This window comes from Amphiura filiformis, chromosome 19 (genome assembly GCF_039555335.1).
Source record: "Amphiura filiformis chromosome 19, Afil_fr2py, whole genome shotgun sequence".
Lineage (NCBI taxonomy): Eukaryota > Metazoa > Echinodermata > Ophiuroidea > Amphilepidida > Amphiuridae > Amphiura > Amphiura filiformis.
The window spans coordinates 31,899,145-31,916,119 of NC_092646.1; the positions used below are offsets into that span (position 1 = coordinate 31,899,145).

Consider the following 16,975-nt stretch of genomic DNA (forward strand, 5'->3'; position numbering starts at 1 on the left):
GTCGGGCGTGCGCAGTAGCTCAATCAATGACGTAGAAACTAGCTCAAACTCATCAGCAGTATTATCGTTGACGCCTGCGGAATACTTGTTGTACGGCCAGTTAGGGCTTGTAGAAGAGATGATACGTGATTAATTATTCATGAAATTATTTTTTTTTGTGAAATCAGAGCAGAGAGATGCCATCAGCTTGTCTGTGTGAAAGTGCATAGAAAAAAAAACAAAATATGTTTAATTTCAAACCTGATTGTCAATGCTGAAACTTTGGCTGGAGAAGTTGAAGGTGACGTTGCTAGTTATCTTTTAGACCGTTTATCTGAAGTCATGGGTTATTTTAGAGCAAAATAGGAGGCATTTTTGTGCCATGTAAACGGCGATCGGTATTTTCTAGTTTGCAATTCATGAATTGTATGTACACTGTCAAGAAGCAGCCAGATAAATTCAACTATACGGATTGTATACACACCGTAATTTGTATGTTATTCATTGATCAGTGTAGCCTAGGCACCGGCTAAGCATGTAAAGTCATGCACGGTCTCAAGACAGACAAAGAAATTCATTGTCGTGATGGTCATGAATGATCATGATGATTGCATACCATGGCATGCCATGATAGGCATGTAGGACCTCATGACCTACGGCATACATATCATGTACATCAGATTCAGACATGCATAATTGACAGATATGCTGCACGAAGAGCTAATGTTGTCATGTTCTTGAACCCGCCCGGGTCTTCGATGTCATAATCAAACCATGAACAGTGTGACCGTGATGGTGCTGGTTTACAAATTTAAATTACGATGTCACAGTGTAGGCCTACATGGTGTATGTCAAGTCAGAATCTGAGTATGCTTGTCATTGCACGACTGTCAATCCCGCTGTCAATACATTGTAACTTGCCTCACCGAGAACTGTGCTGTGCAACTGCACGACTCCTACATCAGACGCTGCACTGCACTTGAAATCGAATGGATGGTATTCTTCATGTTAAAAAACTGGTAAGTTCATGTCTTCATGCCAAATCATGGGTTGGATCTCAAGACTCAATTTTACAATTTGACAAAGACTCGATCCAAAAACGGAGTCCCACAATTATGACTAGGCCTATCATGCCTAGGCTCGGGCTTCATGGCTTAGACTTAGGCTTAGCCACAAAGTATTCAAATGTGAGTAAGCCTAGAAGAATGATAGGCCTAGCCTGTCATGGTATGTTTTGCATGAATGTAGGACAAAATACTGGTCATGCTAGGCCTAGTATTATGCTAGTAGTACCATGACTATGTACGGTACATGTAATCCTATTTACCTAACTTTTTCCAAGTCTACGGCTGGGCCTTGCACGCATTTCTCCATTTAGGCATTACACTTACCGTAGTCTATGGCTGGGCCCTCATGCATCGTACCATCAGGGCATTATACTTGCCGTAGTCTACGTCTACGCACCCCACATTAGTCTAAGATTGGACCTATTATACACACATCGTATCGTTATATATGCACGGTGTTACACTTGCATGACTTGCTGTAGTCTACAGCCTAGCCGTGTACCTACCGTTATTAGAACGTAAGTTGCGTAACATTGTGACGTAAGTTACGCAACGTAAGTTACGTTTGTAAGTTACGTTGGGTAACTTAACAATGCAATGCAATGTAAGTTACGCAACGTAGTTATGTTGCGTAAATTAACAACGCAACGTAAGTTATGCTGCGTAAGTTACGTTGCGTAACTTAACAACGCAATGCAACGTAAGTTACGCAATGTAAGTTACGTTACGTTGCGTAACGTAAGTTACGTTGCGTAAATTAACAATGCAACGCAACGTAAGTTACGTCATGTAAGTTGCGTAACGTCGGTTACGCAATGTAAGTTGTTCAACGTAAGTTACGTTGCGTAACTTAACAACCAACGCAACGTAAATTGCGCAACGCAACATAAGTTACGCAACGTAAAGGGGTGTCACGTTGCGTAAATTAACAACGCAACGTAAGTTATGCTGCGTAAGTTACGTTGCGTAACTTAACAACGCAATGCAACGTAAGTTACGCAATGTAAGTTACGTTACGTTGCGTAACGTAAGTTACGTTGCGTAAATTAACAATGCAACGCAACGTAAGTTACATCATGTAAGTTGCGTAACGTCGGTTACGCAATGTAAGTTGTTCAACGTAAGTTACGTTGCGTAACTTAACAACCAACGCAACGTAAATTGCGCAACGCAACATAAGTTACGCAACGTAAAGGGGTGTCACGTTGCGTAAATTAACAACGCAATGTAAGTTACGCAACGTAAGTTACGTCACGTAAGTTGTGTGACGTAAGTTGCGTAACATTGTGACTACCGTACCGTAACACTATACTGACTACCAATCCCGTACCGTAGTCCTAGGCCCACTCCCAACTGCACATTTATACATGACTTACAAACGGTATAATCTATTCTAAGTAAATTTTTTATGACCCCCTATCGCGGGCTAATTTTTTTTACGACTCCCTTATCTCGAGTCGAAAAGTTTTATGACCCCCTCCCACCTACACAGACTGACGACAAATTATTCATCACCGGAACTAGTAAGGCGCGAGGCATGCAAAACTTAAATGTGAAGAAAGTGTGTGGAGCGTGTTAAAATTTTGATCATAGGGTTAAAAAAGCGTAAAGAAGGTGCGTGGAGCGGGCAAAAAATTTGAATTATATATTATTTTGAATTAACTAAAGATTGTACATACATTTTGAGCGTAAATTGAAAGAATGCACGCGCAGCTTGGGCAAATTTTGTGTCATCAGCCTTCTATTCTATTTTGGGGTAAAAATTATAACCCCCTCTATTTTTGGTCTAAAAATTCTATGATCCCCAGTATATTCATGACCCACCCCCTTTCGAAGAAAATGACAGCCCCCTAATATAAACAAACACACTGGTCATAGAAACAAAATACACGTGAATCAAGTTGAACAATTAATAAAATAAACAGTAAAAAAAGTGAAATATTGTATTTATATACAATCAATATTTTTTTTTTCAATTTCCCACGTTCGTATTAAATGATGAAGGAAAAACAATGCATATTTTGCAAGTCAAAGAGCTAAAGCATGAGGAGACGAGTGACAACTCAGAAATGCATGGAAAACGGCCTGGAAAATGATGTGTGAAATTAGAATGAATAAATATTCAGGCAGTACAAATTTGTTTATTTATTTATAATTTCATGTCAAATGTCATGATTATAGTAAACAATGCAAATATTTCATTCATAATAAATTATAACATCCTTAAAAGGAGATGCTGTGACCACGTGATAAGAACTAATTAATTATTCATGAGCTAATAAATGCTCCAATTTTCGAACGCAATCGTTACCAGTCCTCACCTGCAAGCACAACCCGATGACCGTGCGTAAGCAGTTGAAGGACTGGTGGATCAAGTCTATGTGGAAACCAGCTTTATACTGACGTGACCCCGGATGTGACGTCACTGTCACATCAGGGTGAAATGTAGTCTCGGTACCAGCCGGTTTGTGCTCCTCCGTCACCGTTAGTGACGGAGGAGCACAAACCGGCTGGTACCAAGACTAGGTGAAATGGTATTGAACAACGCAAACCAGCCAAATTTGTCATAAGTTTGAATAGCCATTAGAACAACCGTGAATATAGTGTCAGAAAGTCTTACACATCTTAGTATAACCTTGTCGTTAGTGTGATACTGAATGCAGCGCCATATTTGGAATATATTCGTACACGGTGTGGGCAAATAGTTGTTCAAATGTAGGCTAAGTAGGCCTAAATCATGAAAATCGCTTAATCGGAATAATACTAACCAGTAACGGACACTGAGACAGCACTACGTTTGAAGTTTGAGGTAAGTAAAGCTTTTCCTTGTTATAAAAAACAAGGAAAAGGAAGTCATTTTTATCACAACGCGATATTTTAAAAAAGTACATTTTGAGAGGGCCTACGCTGGGTCTTTTGATTCTAGTGTAAAATCTGTTCATCACATGTAGTCCGATTTGGTATCTATGGTCTCATCAAAGTCTTGAGAACTCTTTTGGATGTTATGTTGGTTAACAAAAACGATACTGTTAAAAATAGCGGTATTTATGCAAGCGACGTATCTATTGTGTAAAATGCATTGAAAATTGTCGGCTAAAGAGGGCATAAATTAAAATCACGAAGAGTAATAGCAACAATAACTATCTACATTCCAAGCGGAAACGCTTTTCAAAAACATACCACCTTTTTCGGGCAATCGCTGAAACCGAAATATGAAATTCCAGGCCATCTGTAAAAAAGTGCGTGAGCAGAAATGACCATGAACTTGGGTCACCGAAACAAGTGTTTATATTGGTGTCAGGCCTATCATAGTGATACAGCAATTAGCCCCCAATAATGGCTTTCATTTGAACCGTTATTTGTTAAACTGCGATTTTTACTTTTTGAGAAATCAATGAATGTATCAAAAAACTTTTCGAAAGTCGATTTATGTTGACATAACCCGTTAACACCACTGCACTTTAATCAGATACCCATGTAGTAACAAAACCTGGCCAATGTCGAGCCCTGAAGCGGTTTTGGATGCTATGGACTAGCGGGAGTGAGGAGGGTTTTTATACGGAGAGAGACAGGCGAGCTCATGCGTCAACGTTGGCGCTTGAAGCAATGTTTTAACTTGAATTGTCATGCGGTCAAAATGACAATATCGTGTGATTTAGTTACCATTGCTTGGTAGAAATAACTAAATTAGCGCTATTTTTGGTAAATAAATAAGTTATTGCACGTGTTAAGTCGTGTCTGTTTAACTGTGAGTTTGGTCAAGTTCGGAATTTTACCGAGTAAAAGATGGGGGGGGGGAAAAGATGTGACTGGAAAAGTGTTACTAAGGTTATTTTTGCTCTTCATTATCATGTGTTGGTGATGAAGCCAAATTTTGTTACTTACCCCGGGTTACTTACTCGTATACAATTTGCAACTTCAATAAAGTTAAGTTTTAGAGTATCAATTTTAGAGTTCCCGGGATTTGTATAAGAATCTTCCCATGTGGTTCGTGCAAATATCGTCATCCGGGACGTAAAGGGAGAGTGTTTCTTACTTCATATACTGAGGTGCGCCCTCCTTAAGATGATAAAACGTGAACCATCATCAGTCAGCTGAGCTGCGGCACTGTAATTAAGGGCATTTTCTTTGTTAGTCACTTTTACAATAATGACAACATCTTTTCATGTGTTTTTAGCAAAGGTTCTATGAAATTGTAAGAACTTCATAATAATGGTCCTTTCTGGCATTTCCAGGACATTTTTCAGGTCTAAAATGGTTCATTCTCGCTTTTCCAGAACCATTTTCGGTTCTTCATAGAAGGTTCCACATACATTACAACTCAAGAATTATTTTAGGTTCTGTTTAGAAAATCTTTTTCTAAGAGTGTACTCTCTAAATGTAAAAGAGTGAAATTTTCACTCCCTGTCAAGAGTGAACTGATTTTCACTCCTTCGGACTGAGTAAAGTAAAATTGGCTCCTATTCGAGTGACTTCCGTGATTGAGAGAGTAATATAATTCACTCTAAAAAGATTGATTAGTTTTCACTCAATTAAGAGTGAATTACCACTTTTTTGGAGTGAGAGTCATTTCATTTCCACTCTTTTGAGAGTGGGTTTCAGTCTTATTAAGAGTGAGAAATCACTCTTTTGAGAGTGAAATATTTTCACTCTTTAGAAAGAGTGATTTTCACTCTTCAAGGACTGGTCCCTAGAGTCACCCTTTGTAAGAGTGAAAATTCACTCTAAAAGAGTGAATTTTCACTCTTTTACATTAAGAGAGTAGGCTATATATCGTGGGGCCATACTTATTTTTCTTCAAAAACTGTGTCCTTTTGCTTATCGGCCCTGCATTGAATAGGTTTATAAGGGTTAGAATTAGAGTAAGGATCTAGGCTAGGCTAGAATTATTCACATAATATAGTCCGAATGTTTAGCAACACCGTAACATTTAAAACGAAAACCCACAAGTCTCACTATACATCGGCAATATACAAAGTCAGCAAAAGTTGTCAAACATTTTTAAAGAAAATTAAATAAAAAAAGTTTTGCCTTGGGAATCGAGGATTATACCACAAACTAGCAATAAAACTGGACTAGTCTCCGAATACCAGTGTACACCATCACTAAACCTGCATCAAAATGTATAGAAAACATGTACAATACCATGGATAAGCCCCCTACCAAACCTGAAGATTATACTAAACCCATTGCCCTCCATATTGACAAAATACCAGATTTTATACTTAAAAGTTGCGTGTTTATACTTTTTAATGTCGAATTTATACCTTGATTAATCAAACATCGATTTTATTTCTTTGAATTCTTTCACAAATCTCTGAATAAGATATTCTTATATTTTATATTATTTGATATAGATTTATGCACAACAAATGATAGTCGGATTTGAGCATTCTTTTATATGATTATCAGATTTGTGGATTAAAGGATTTAGCGCTAATCTGTATCTGTTCTCTGATATTACAACCTTTGTTTATGAAAAGATTTGAGCAATTATTATTTGTCATTTATATAAAAAAGGTATTTTTATGTGTAATTGGTAGTCGTTGTTATATCAAAATGTCTAACATGTGTATTGTGAAAACGCAAGATTATTACCCACTTTGGCGACAAAAAAGGGATTGTGAAAATTGCTAAAATGGGGCCATAAAAATGTATCGCTATTGTGACATTGTGAGAACTCTATTCGTTTTAAAAAAAGTATTACAAAGAGCATGATTCAATTTTTATTTTATTTTCAATTTAAACTAGTTACTATAGTGTGCGAAAAGAATACAACACATTATTAAACACAGAATAACGAAGATGTGTAATTAAATAAGTAAATAATATTTATTGCTATCTACTGAAGATAGCTTTCGATGGTATATAATTATATGATTGCTGAGTTTCAGAAAATGTTGCAATGCAAAAATAAAAGGAACCACTTCGTTGGTTACATTCACTATAGGATCCACAACATGCTCATCTATCAGGGCACAGTTCTTTAACCCCAATACATTTGTACATTCATTGAATGGCCTTTGAAAATTTGAGTACAAAAACTCATAATCTGCAACTTGAGGTCAAATTTTGCACTATGATTATGTAATTGAGGTTATTGAACTATGCCACTGGAATGAGGCCATTGTGATATAGAACCTAGAAAGCTGCCTTGTATGAAGAACCTTAAAATAATTTTACGATGAACTACAAATGGTTCTGCAAAGGTCATTAAGAACCATTTTAGACATGAGCAAAGGTCTGTAAATGCCAGAAAGATCTTTTTTGGAGAGGGGGGGGGTGGTTCTTGCCATTTCTTACTATCTTTTTTCTTGAGCAGCCCTGTACGAAAAAACCCTAGAATCCCCTTTTCTAAGAGTGTACTACATAAATATGCAAACTAACAAATTTTACCGACTAATCACATATCCAGACCCTGACATATCACTAAATACAGCGTGCGATCACGAGTGGGACTGAAGTTCCCAATAGCTAAAGTCCCAGACTATAGTCCTAAACCATTAACCACTGTCTCGATTGAATCTCATTTCTCAGGTAAAATTCGTTGAAGGTCGACTCATAAGCGGTCCAGACGCCCACGCAACTCGTTGGATGAGGTTCGTCAGTCCCTCCCGCACAGATCACGAACACAACTTGGAAGCCGACATCTCCCCCGCCCCTGCACCTGTTGACTCGAGTGGTTCACGTTGTGGACAGTCCAGTGCTGTTGTTTTCCGTACAACAAGGACAGTCATGAAAGGCGAAGAATTGCTGGTTTGGTACTCTTCTAGACTGGCGGATAAGCAGGGTGTTCCCATCAGTGTCAACAGATTCAAAGGTACGTGAAATGACAACATAAAATGTCCACGCTTTGAGATATTTTCTCAAGATATCAAGAGCTATCCTAAGAACCACTGAACCAATACTAGGCTTGTTTGTACTTATTTTAATGCATTTTTCATGCTGATTCCAAATATGGTCATGTAAATTTACAATTCTGAAATCTTCTGCTGTTGACACCCAAAGGATTAAAATTTGAAAATTTATTGAATTTTTTTTTTTTTTTTTTTTTTTTTTTTTTTTTTTTTTTTTTTTTTTTTTTTTTTTTTTTTTTTGAAAATGTATTTGAAGGAATGGTTCGATTTCATCCCATGTTGTTTTCCCTTTGGTGAATGATATTGATCCCCAGTCCATCGTGACCGGTAGAGTTTCACCCCCCATTTGATACGAGAACCAAATATAGGTGTATTTGAAAGCCCATGCATATGGGTACTGTGCGAATGAAATAATGGTTCTAAAAAGGTTCTAAAGCTGTCCTCTCAGGAGAACCCTTAGAGGTTCTCTAAAGGTTCAAGAGGGAGTGTTCTCCTGAGAGGACAAAAAATGTTCTATCTAGAACCTTTATTTCTTATGTGGAATCTTTCAGTCCAAATATTTCACAGGGTGAATGAGAAAAATATGGGTCCTCTCCAACTCGCCTTAAAAATCAAAATCTTAACATTATCTAAATGTCCCAATTCTCACGCAACTTTGATCCCAAGTGACCCACTTTCGTCTTCAATTCACCTTAATTTGACGATGATGTAAAAATATGGTACTGATGGCACTGTTAAGTCGTAGATGGCCAACGGTGATTTCCAGGACTTCGACCCAACAACTTTATGGTACCGACTCACAAAGGGAACCGCTTTTTATTGTTTTTACTTTCGAAAACACGTGTTTCAATTAAAATGATATAATATGAATAAGAAAAGCCAATACCTGTCTGTTTGGTTTGACATACTTAAAAATTGACCAAATATGGAACAAAACCCGGTAAATATTTCGCTTAATCTTCTGAAAACTTTTCAAAAGGTTTTTTTGAGTACAATTTTGAAGGATCACTTTTGTGTTTGTTTGGATAGGTCAATGTTCAACACCTTAAACTTGAGAATACAATAGAAAAGTCGACAAGGACCAATTCATTATATCATAGCTACCAGCTAGCGAGTAGTATAAAGTGGTATTAACTATTTAAAAGGCGATTTATACTACAGTCGCTACAGCGACGCGGGGACTATATTTAACCAATCAGCGGGATCGTTTCAATTTGCTTTGTAAAATACAATTTTACGCATTGGTCAAATACAATCGCTGATCGCTTTAGACTAGTGTTAGTTCAGCTGAATAACACCTTTTTTCCCATTCATAGAGAATTCAATAGAATTAACTAAATGTGTAAGTCAACAGCCACAGATGTTTGAACTTTTGTGAGTTTTTCCTTTTTTCACCAAGTTTTATGTACCATAATATCCTTTTATAGTATTTGGCCAATAACAATTAAACACTTACGGAAATTAGGTCAATTTTATGTATCGGTCATATATATATATATACATATATATAGAAGATTGATTAGGTGCTAATAAGTGAGGTTGGTGTTTTGACCTGAAATAGCCAAGTTCTCAAGATTTTTGGTTTGTGTTTTTTCTTACCATTGATGGTGGAAGAGAGGCGAAGGGGGCTTGTGCAATGATCCCCTATTTTCCCGTGGATTCCGGTACAGAGATAGATGATTTGAACTAGAATTCAAACAGCTGGGTTTTAAATTTTGTGTCAAGCCATGACAAATTGTGAAAATTATAAAGAGATCAGAATTGGCAAGGAACTAAAAAGAGGGTGCCAAAAATATTGGGGGAGAAACAGGGGCGTAGGCAGCTTTCTTGGTCAGGAGGGGCAAAATAAAATTTCAGACAGACGAAATTGCAGTTGCATCATACAATACATTTTTAGAGAGGCTTTATTGGGACGATTTGCGCGTGTAGCGCAAAAAAAATTGTATTTTGCACTATTTTCGCACATTATTGGGGTGAAAAGGGCTTTATTGTTACAATGTGCGCGGGCAGCGCGCAAAATTTTTATATTTTACAATATTTAGGCCATGATCGGGGTGAATTTTGGTAGAAAAGGGCGCTCTTTGCCCCTGTTCTTTTCCTTTGCCCTCCAGATTTTCTCATTCATTTTTTGTCAGAGGGGCACTTTTTCTTTCATTTTTTGTCAGGGGGGGCACTCTGCCCCCCTTGCCACCCACTGGCTACGCTACTGGGGAGAAAAGAGGATAGGAGAAAAAAGAAAAGAAAAGGAAATTAAAGGAAAGGAAAGGAAAAAAGGTACGGAAAGGAACGGAACGGAAAGGAAAGAAATGGAACGGACAGGAACGGAAAGGTAAGAAACGGAACGGAAAGGAACGGTACGGAATTAAAGGAAAGGAACATAAAGGAAAGGAACGGAAAGGAAAAGTACGGAAATGAGGAGAGGAGAGGAGAGGAGATGAAAGGAAAAGACAGAAAAAGAACGAACGGGATGGAGCTAAACTGCTACGAGGTTGAGGAAAGCCAGAGTTAAACTTGTAGTTAAATGGGGACAGGAGGAGAGTCAGGGTGAGGAGAAGAGCGAGTGGAAAGCAGTCAAAAGAGAAGAGGGGAGACAGGGACAGGAGTTTATGAAAAGTGAATTCATTATTCAAAAACAATTATTTCGTCATACATTCTGCTCGTTGGTTGATTTGGTCGATAAGAATAGATTTAAAAAGATGGATTCATAATTTGATTTTAACACGTTTTAACGAAAGTCATGTTTTCAACCGGCGTATACTTTACGCTTAATTGATGAGACATAAATAGGTGTACATAGGCCAATGTTAAAGTCATATTATAGGAGCGCATGCGATGTGCATACTAGCGAAAGTCATTCAAGTTTAACATGAATGAACATTATACTCCTTACAACATAAATGATCTACAACATCAACCATGTTACAAACCAATTATACATGAGCAAAATGCGTGAAATAAGCTTTAAGATCATTTGCGCTCTGAAAAGTTTGAAACACAATAGTATAATGCCCCGTGGTTCAATGCTATAGACGCTTGGTTCAAGTAACCACTCATTTTTTCTTCAAAAACGGGACAAAATACCAAAATGAATTTGAAAACTATTGCAAGTTTCCTCGACAGCAGGTCATATCATTCTACACTGTCGTCATCTGGTAGACGGGATGTGTTTCTCCCACACGGGTTTTATTTAACAGTATGGCGCGGTGAAATGTTCCCTTTGCAGATCGGATAGACCACGCCGGGCGGTGGCCATTCATACAACGCCGTTCGTATGAAATGAACGCCGGCGACGCCTGCCGCAAACACAGTATGTCATTGCTCTCTATTTCGAATTGTTATGCTAGGTTTGATTAAACAACAAAAAGCTAACTAATTTGAACGCATCCACCTCCTTAACCATGTTAACATGGCTATTTTAACTTTGGGTAGACTTTTTTGTAAGTATATATAGACGAACTTGTGTGTAAGGTATATAAAAATGTTTCCCCCTTCTTGAGGAACATGTTGTACCGAGACAGGGGTACATGAAACGCACGTGTTCAGGGTAGTTTTTCTCTTATTTAACTTAAATCGAAACAATGAATATAAAAAATAATGTCCCCCCTTCTTGAGTTCATGATGTATATAGGCCAGGGGTACATGAAACGCACGTGTTCAGGGCATGTAAAGGTAGTCTTTCTCGTATTTAACTTAAATTGAAACAATGAATGAATATCAAAACATTGAACATTTGTTTTTTATAAAAGGTTCAACTGGTGCTTGTAACTATTGCCAAGTAGGGCGTCAATTGATTAACACACCATCCGTACGATGCTGTTTTTCATGATCGTGTTGAGATTGAGAAAGTAGTCCGTATATACTGAGAGCTTAACTTGAAGAATGTTTCAACTTAGCTTTTAATACACATTTTGAACGGTACAAATAAGCTTTTAATACACATTTTGAACGGTACAAATAAGCTTTTAATACACATTTTGAACGGAACAATAAGTTTGACATATTTTTGATCAGATCATTTCCGATTATATCGACTGCTCAGTGCTAGAAGTGGGTAAGTGCAATAACTACCTATGACCACCATGCAAAATTTGATTGTGCTATCTACTGAAGATAGCAATGACAATCTCACGATGATTTGACATCGTTTACCTAAGATCATTGAAGATACAGAATTGATATCATGGTTTATACATCATGTCCCATCATGCTATCTTCGGTAGATAGCAGGTGATGACACATGATCGCGTCACTGGTTGTTCTCGCCTTGAAGAAGAGTGAACACAACAAAATAAAGGCTCGCGGTTTGTTTTGATTTCGCAGTCCTATATTATTGTGAATCTTGTATAGCAGGGCTTTTAGATCTGGTGTTATCATGTGAAAACCTTTGGTGACATTTCAATTAATTTTAGAGTTTTGTAGACAATTTAGAACTTTTTTTAGAACTGCTTTCATTTTGTACCGTGACAAAGAAGGATTGAAAAAAATTCAAGAAATAGTTAAAAGTTAGTCTTTATTATCTTTATAAAATTGAATAAGCGACGTGTGAAGTGTTTTCACAGATCACATCACGCATGTACTTACAAACAGTACGCATTTACTGTCTACTGAAGTTAGCAAATAAAGCATGCAAAACGATAACGAATTATACCCCTCATATATGGCTAGCTGTCTACTGAAGATAGCAGTGGTTAAATATTTCTTGATGTAAACCTTGAAAACTGCAATTACTCTTTAAGTTCTGAATTACTTTTATGCCAGTACATGTCATTAACCTCTTTCATATCAAAAACTTCAGACAACACTAGTACTATATTATATTAACAAGTACATTGATTAAGAACAAGTTAATGATTAAATCATACCGCCTTTGACTGCTAATATTTAACACTTGATAATGAGTTACATACATATATCAATTGATGCAATTTGTATACAAAATATGGGTTAATTTTCGTTAAATGGTTAAAACTGAAGAACAAAACATCTGAGACCTTGATCACGGTGTTAATAATACGACTGAGGTGGTTACCCTCTTTAATTGTATACCATCAAAAGAGACCGGCACAGCGTGGAAAAAAATGTCGATTTGACCTAAAGACCTATGGGACCTACTTTAGTTTCTTAGATATTTTAATACGTTATAGAATGATTCAACCAAGTCGCAATCTTTGACTTTTAATAAAGCAAGACCAGCATAGAAGCTGACTTGATAGGGTTTTATGTTTCATGGGATGTGTGAATGAGGCTGAACTTATGTGATTAACATGATAAATGTTACAAAATGTAAAGACTAAAGACCCTGAAGTGTTTTATCCAAATCTTTGACTTAATATCAAAACGTTAAGCCTCGTACATTTTAGGCTGGTAAAATATTTGTCGAAAAATCTCGCAATGATTTTGTTATTGTTGCCTTGGCCTTAATATGAGTTTCTTGTACAAAAATTTAACACATTTTTTACTTTTTGGCTCTACACTGATTTGACACATATTTTTGTCAAAAAATCTCGTAATGATTTTGTTGTTGTTGCCTTGGTATGATTCTCATTTTCTAGTCCAAAATGTTAACACGATTTTTTACTTTTTGGTTCAACACTGATTTGATACCATGTAGTCTTCACTGACGTCTATTTACCGCTTTACTAAGTCAAACTTAAAGTTTAACTTGATGCTGAAAATTTAAGTATCATGACATTTTCACAAGTCATGGCCGAATGTCCAAGAGTGTGATTTGGGGCTCCTTCATGACATACCCGAGCTAGAATATGAGGGGTTGCCAAGGGTCTTCATACAAACCCGATTCGGCATTATGCGTAATCTTAATGTTTTCGAACTCGTAAGTAACTGACACCGCGTGTGATCACAACATGTTTTATTTATGTCTCAAGACTTGTTCATTATGTTCAGCATGTGAGCCTATAAGCATGCGATGGTCAGAGATTTGTCAGAAAAAAAAAATGACAGAAAAAATATGCAAATTAGTGTACTTATTCGGTCTACGATGCGGTTAATACCATTCAAAAAGTGGCAGGTATTTGTCCAAAAAAGTTTATTTACTCAAAATATCATGGTATAATGGTTTGATCATCCGTGATTCATCCCCGGATTTATCGCCACAAATTCTGAGCCACTCTCCCATATCCACATCTCAAGCTTTTCAAGCTAAAGAACCTTTCTGGTTTTATTTGTTTTTTTATTTGAAAAGCATGATAGAAAGCATTAATATTAGTTCACTGAATCCATACAGAATTTGATTTATCACTGTAGGAAAAGTGTAACTTGTTCAAGTTGTTGTCATACACGGAATGTCAGTCTATCTAGTTTCGGTTGGGCGGAACCGCTCTTAAAAAGCATCATAATCGGCTTTTGGTCTCTTCTTTGACTTACAAACACGTTGAGTAACTCTGTTCCCCTCTTTACAAATTTTACCGGCTAGCTTAACACATCCCTTACGGGCTTCGGTCGCGGTCGTTGTCCCACACCATCAGAAACTTGCTTCTTTTCTTTCCGTGTACACTTGGCCACCAAACAGTTTTCTTGTGTTAATGCTGTATTCTTTTCAAATCGCCTACTTTGAGAGCTTTTGAAAACTTGCCGACTACATTTTGTAACAAATTCACATATCTGAGAATCTATACGCACCTTTATCGGTTTTGGTGTTATGAATGACTATTATGGGAATGAAACACCGACAAGGTAGAAGCAGGAGCAACAGTTAATACTGTCTTAAAGGTAAGGTTATCTAATCGAGGTGTTAGTGCTTATCTGTAATAGCTGCTATATAGAAAATGGGACTATTTCTGCATTCTATATTGCACATATTACAGCTGGCAGCTATTGCAGATATGACTTTCTTGCCCGACACTCTTAGTATACATGGGGAAAAGGTAATTCATAGACCTACTTTTTTAAAGGTACAAATCCGTGCTTAAAGACGAGGACAGGAACATCTGTAACATTTTCTGAAGTCGCTTTAAAATGGTTGTTAATTCGGGAGAATACCCTTAAACATTTTTTGCCAAAGATCACTACCATTCGCAAGATGCTGTAAAGTACCAAATCGCAACAGTTTAAAATAGTTGCTAACCTTATGTTTGCGACAATGCGTTTACGGTATACATGGTATATAGGATATTTTCATTTACAAACTGAAACGTACGGAACGGGCAGCCACAAGATATTTTTGTTTCAAGTACAAGTACAATAATACTGTCTATAATATGATAATACGTTATTCTTAATGCCGTCATTGTAAATGCAATACCAGCTGGAATTGTAATAATGGCAGTTATTTGTGGCGCTGATGTATATAAAAAGACAATCCCATAGAGATAGCACGTATTCATATATGCAAATTAAGCACCTGTTTCACACCATGCTTACACCAGCAAGTTGTCTCACAATTATGCAAATTGGATAATTTTCTGACCAAAACCAGTGAAAACCAATTTGAAAATGTGCTATGTATTTATTGCTTATTTCAACCTGTACGTGAGGCGAAGATTTTACTGAATTGGAATTGTGGTCTCCGAGGTATGAACCTTCAAATATAATATTTAATATAAAGATATGAAAGAATATGGATGTTAAGTGTTTTTTTTTTGTTTCTAATAGATCTGCGTTTAATCAGCATTTTAAGAATAAGAAAGGGCATTAATCTTATTCTACTAATTACCTGTATTTGCATTTACATTGCATATTTATTTATGGTCAATTGAATATGGTATAAATTATCGGTACATATTCTGCCAGGCAAAAGTCGGAAGGTTGAATTTTAATAATATTACTGCTAAGGGTAGACGAGGTATTGTTGGTCGAAGCAGCAAAAAAAAAATCGATTTTCATTATCTAAGTTAATATATTATTGAAACATACACTTTGATTTTGTTTTAAAAGTTCATTCTACAAATCATATATTTTGAAAACTTGCTTGATTTTTTTGTTCTTTATAAGTTTATGTACGTTTTACAAAAGTATTATTGTTTCAGCCTTCTTTACAACATAACTCAAGAACCACAGGACCTACAAAAGTATATCTGTGATATTTAAAATCTTCTACACACTCGCTATGAAATGATCATTGATCAATGCAATTTTTGCCAAAGCTCACTACCATTCGCAAGATGCTGTGAACTACCAAAAAGAAACTTATAATTTTTCACAAGGTCATATCTTGAAATCCTGTCCATCAAATTGAACCAAAATTACACACAGGTTTGCTTCAATACTCTACTCTTGACACATGTCAGTAACCAAGCAGTTATCCAACTGACACAACAGCAAAATGTACTGACATGGAACATCTTCCTGGACCACATTCACAGCCCAGCCCTGTTTCATGAAAAAAGTGTATGAAAAGCAGAAAGCAGCACCGTTTTATCATCTGTGCAAGGATCTTGTGTGCATTCTCACATATTTTCTGTGCTGGGTGCCAAATGTTGGGCTGTGAAAGTGGAGGAAGTCCAGGAAGCTGTCCCATGACAATGCATTTTGCTGTTGTGTCAGTTGGACAACTGCTTGGTTACTGACATGTGTTTTGAGTAGAGTATTAAGGTAATCCTGTGTGTAATTTTGGTTAATTTTGATTGACAGTATTTTAAGATATGACCTTGTGATTCACAAGTTGTAAAAAATTATAAGTTTCTTTTTGAGCTCAGTGTAGTTTCTAACCTTGATAATATCTTTGAAAATCGAGATGTCTATTCATAAACATGATAAATGATAATCATAATCTAATCCAATCATGGAGCTACCTTCATGGCCCAATCAGACCAAAGTCAGACATGTATACAATTCTTTATTGATAATAATTATTTTTGACCAAACCCAAATCTAGATCATGTGCATGTTTTTATCGATTTTCTCTAAATTTAAAATCTATAATATAGCAACATATCGTACGCATATGCATGCATGCAAGCATTCGATGGCAGTACTTTTTGTTCACATTGAACCATTTTAGATCAATTATGACATAATTCACACATTTAGAACCCGCCTGTGACAGGTTTTGCTGTTTTTGTTGCAAAGGTCTTATACATCAAACAGAACAACAACAGGTGGACTGCATTGATT

The 16,975-nt window shown here is 36.6% G+C and overlaps 1 protein-coding gene across 1 annotated transcript in view; it reads left to right on the forward strand.

Moving 5' to 3' along the window:
• LOC140141180 (PR domain zinc finger protein 13-like) overlaps positions 1 to 16,975 on the forward strand; it is a 49,472-nt gene that overhangs the window by 10,967 nt on the left and 21,530 nt on the right. The window contains exon 2 of the mRNA XM_072162973.1: positions 7,584 to 7,866. Coding sequence (XP_072019074.1) covers positions 7,584 to 7,866 — 283 coding nt within the window. The remainder of the gene's footprint in view (positions 1 to 7,583; positions 7,867 to 16,975) is intronic.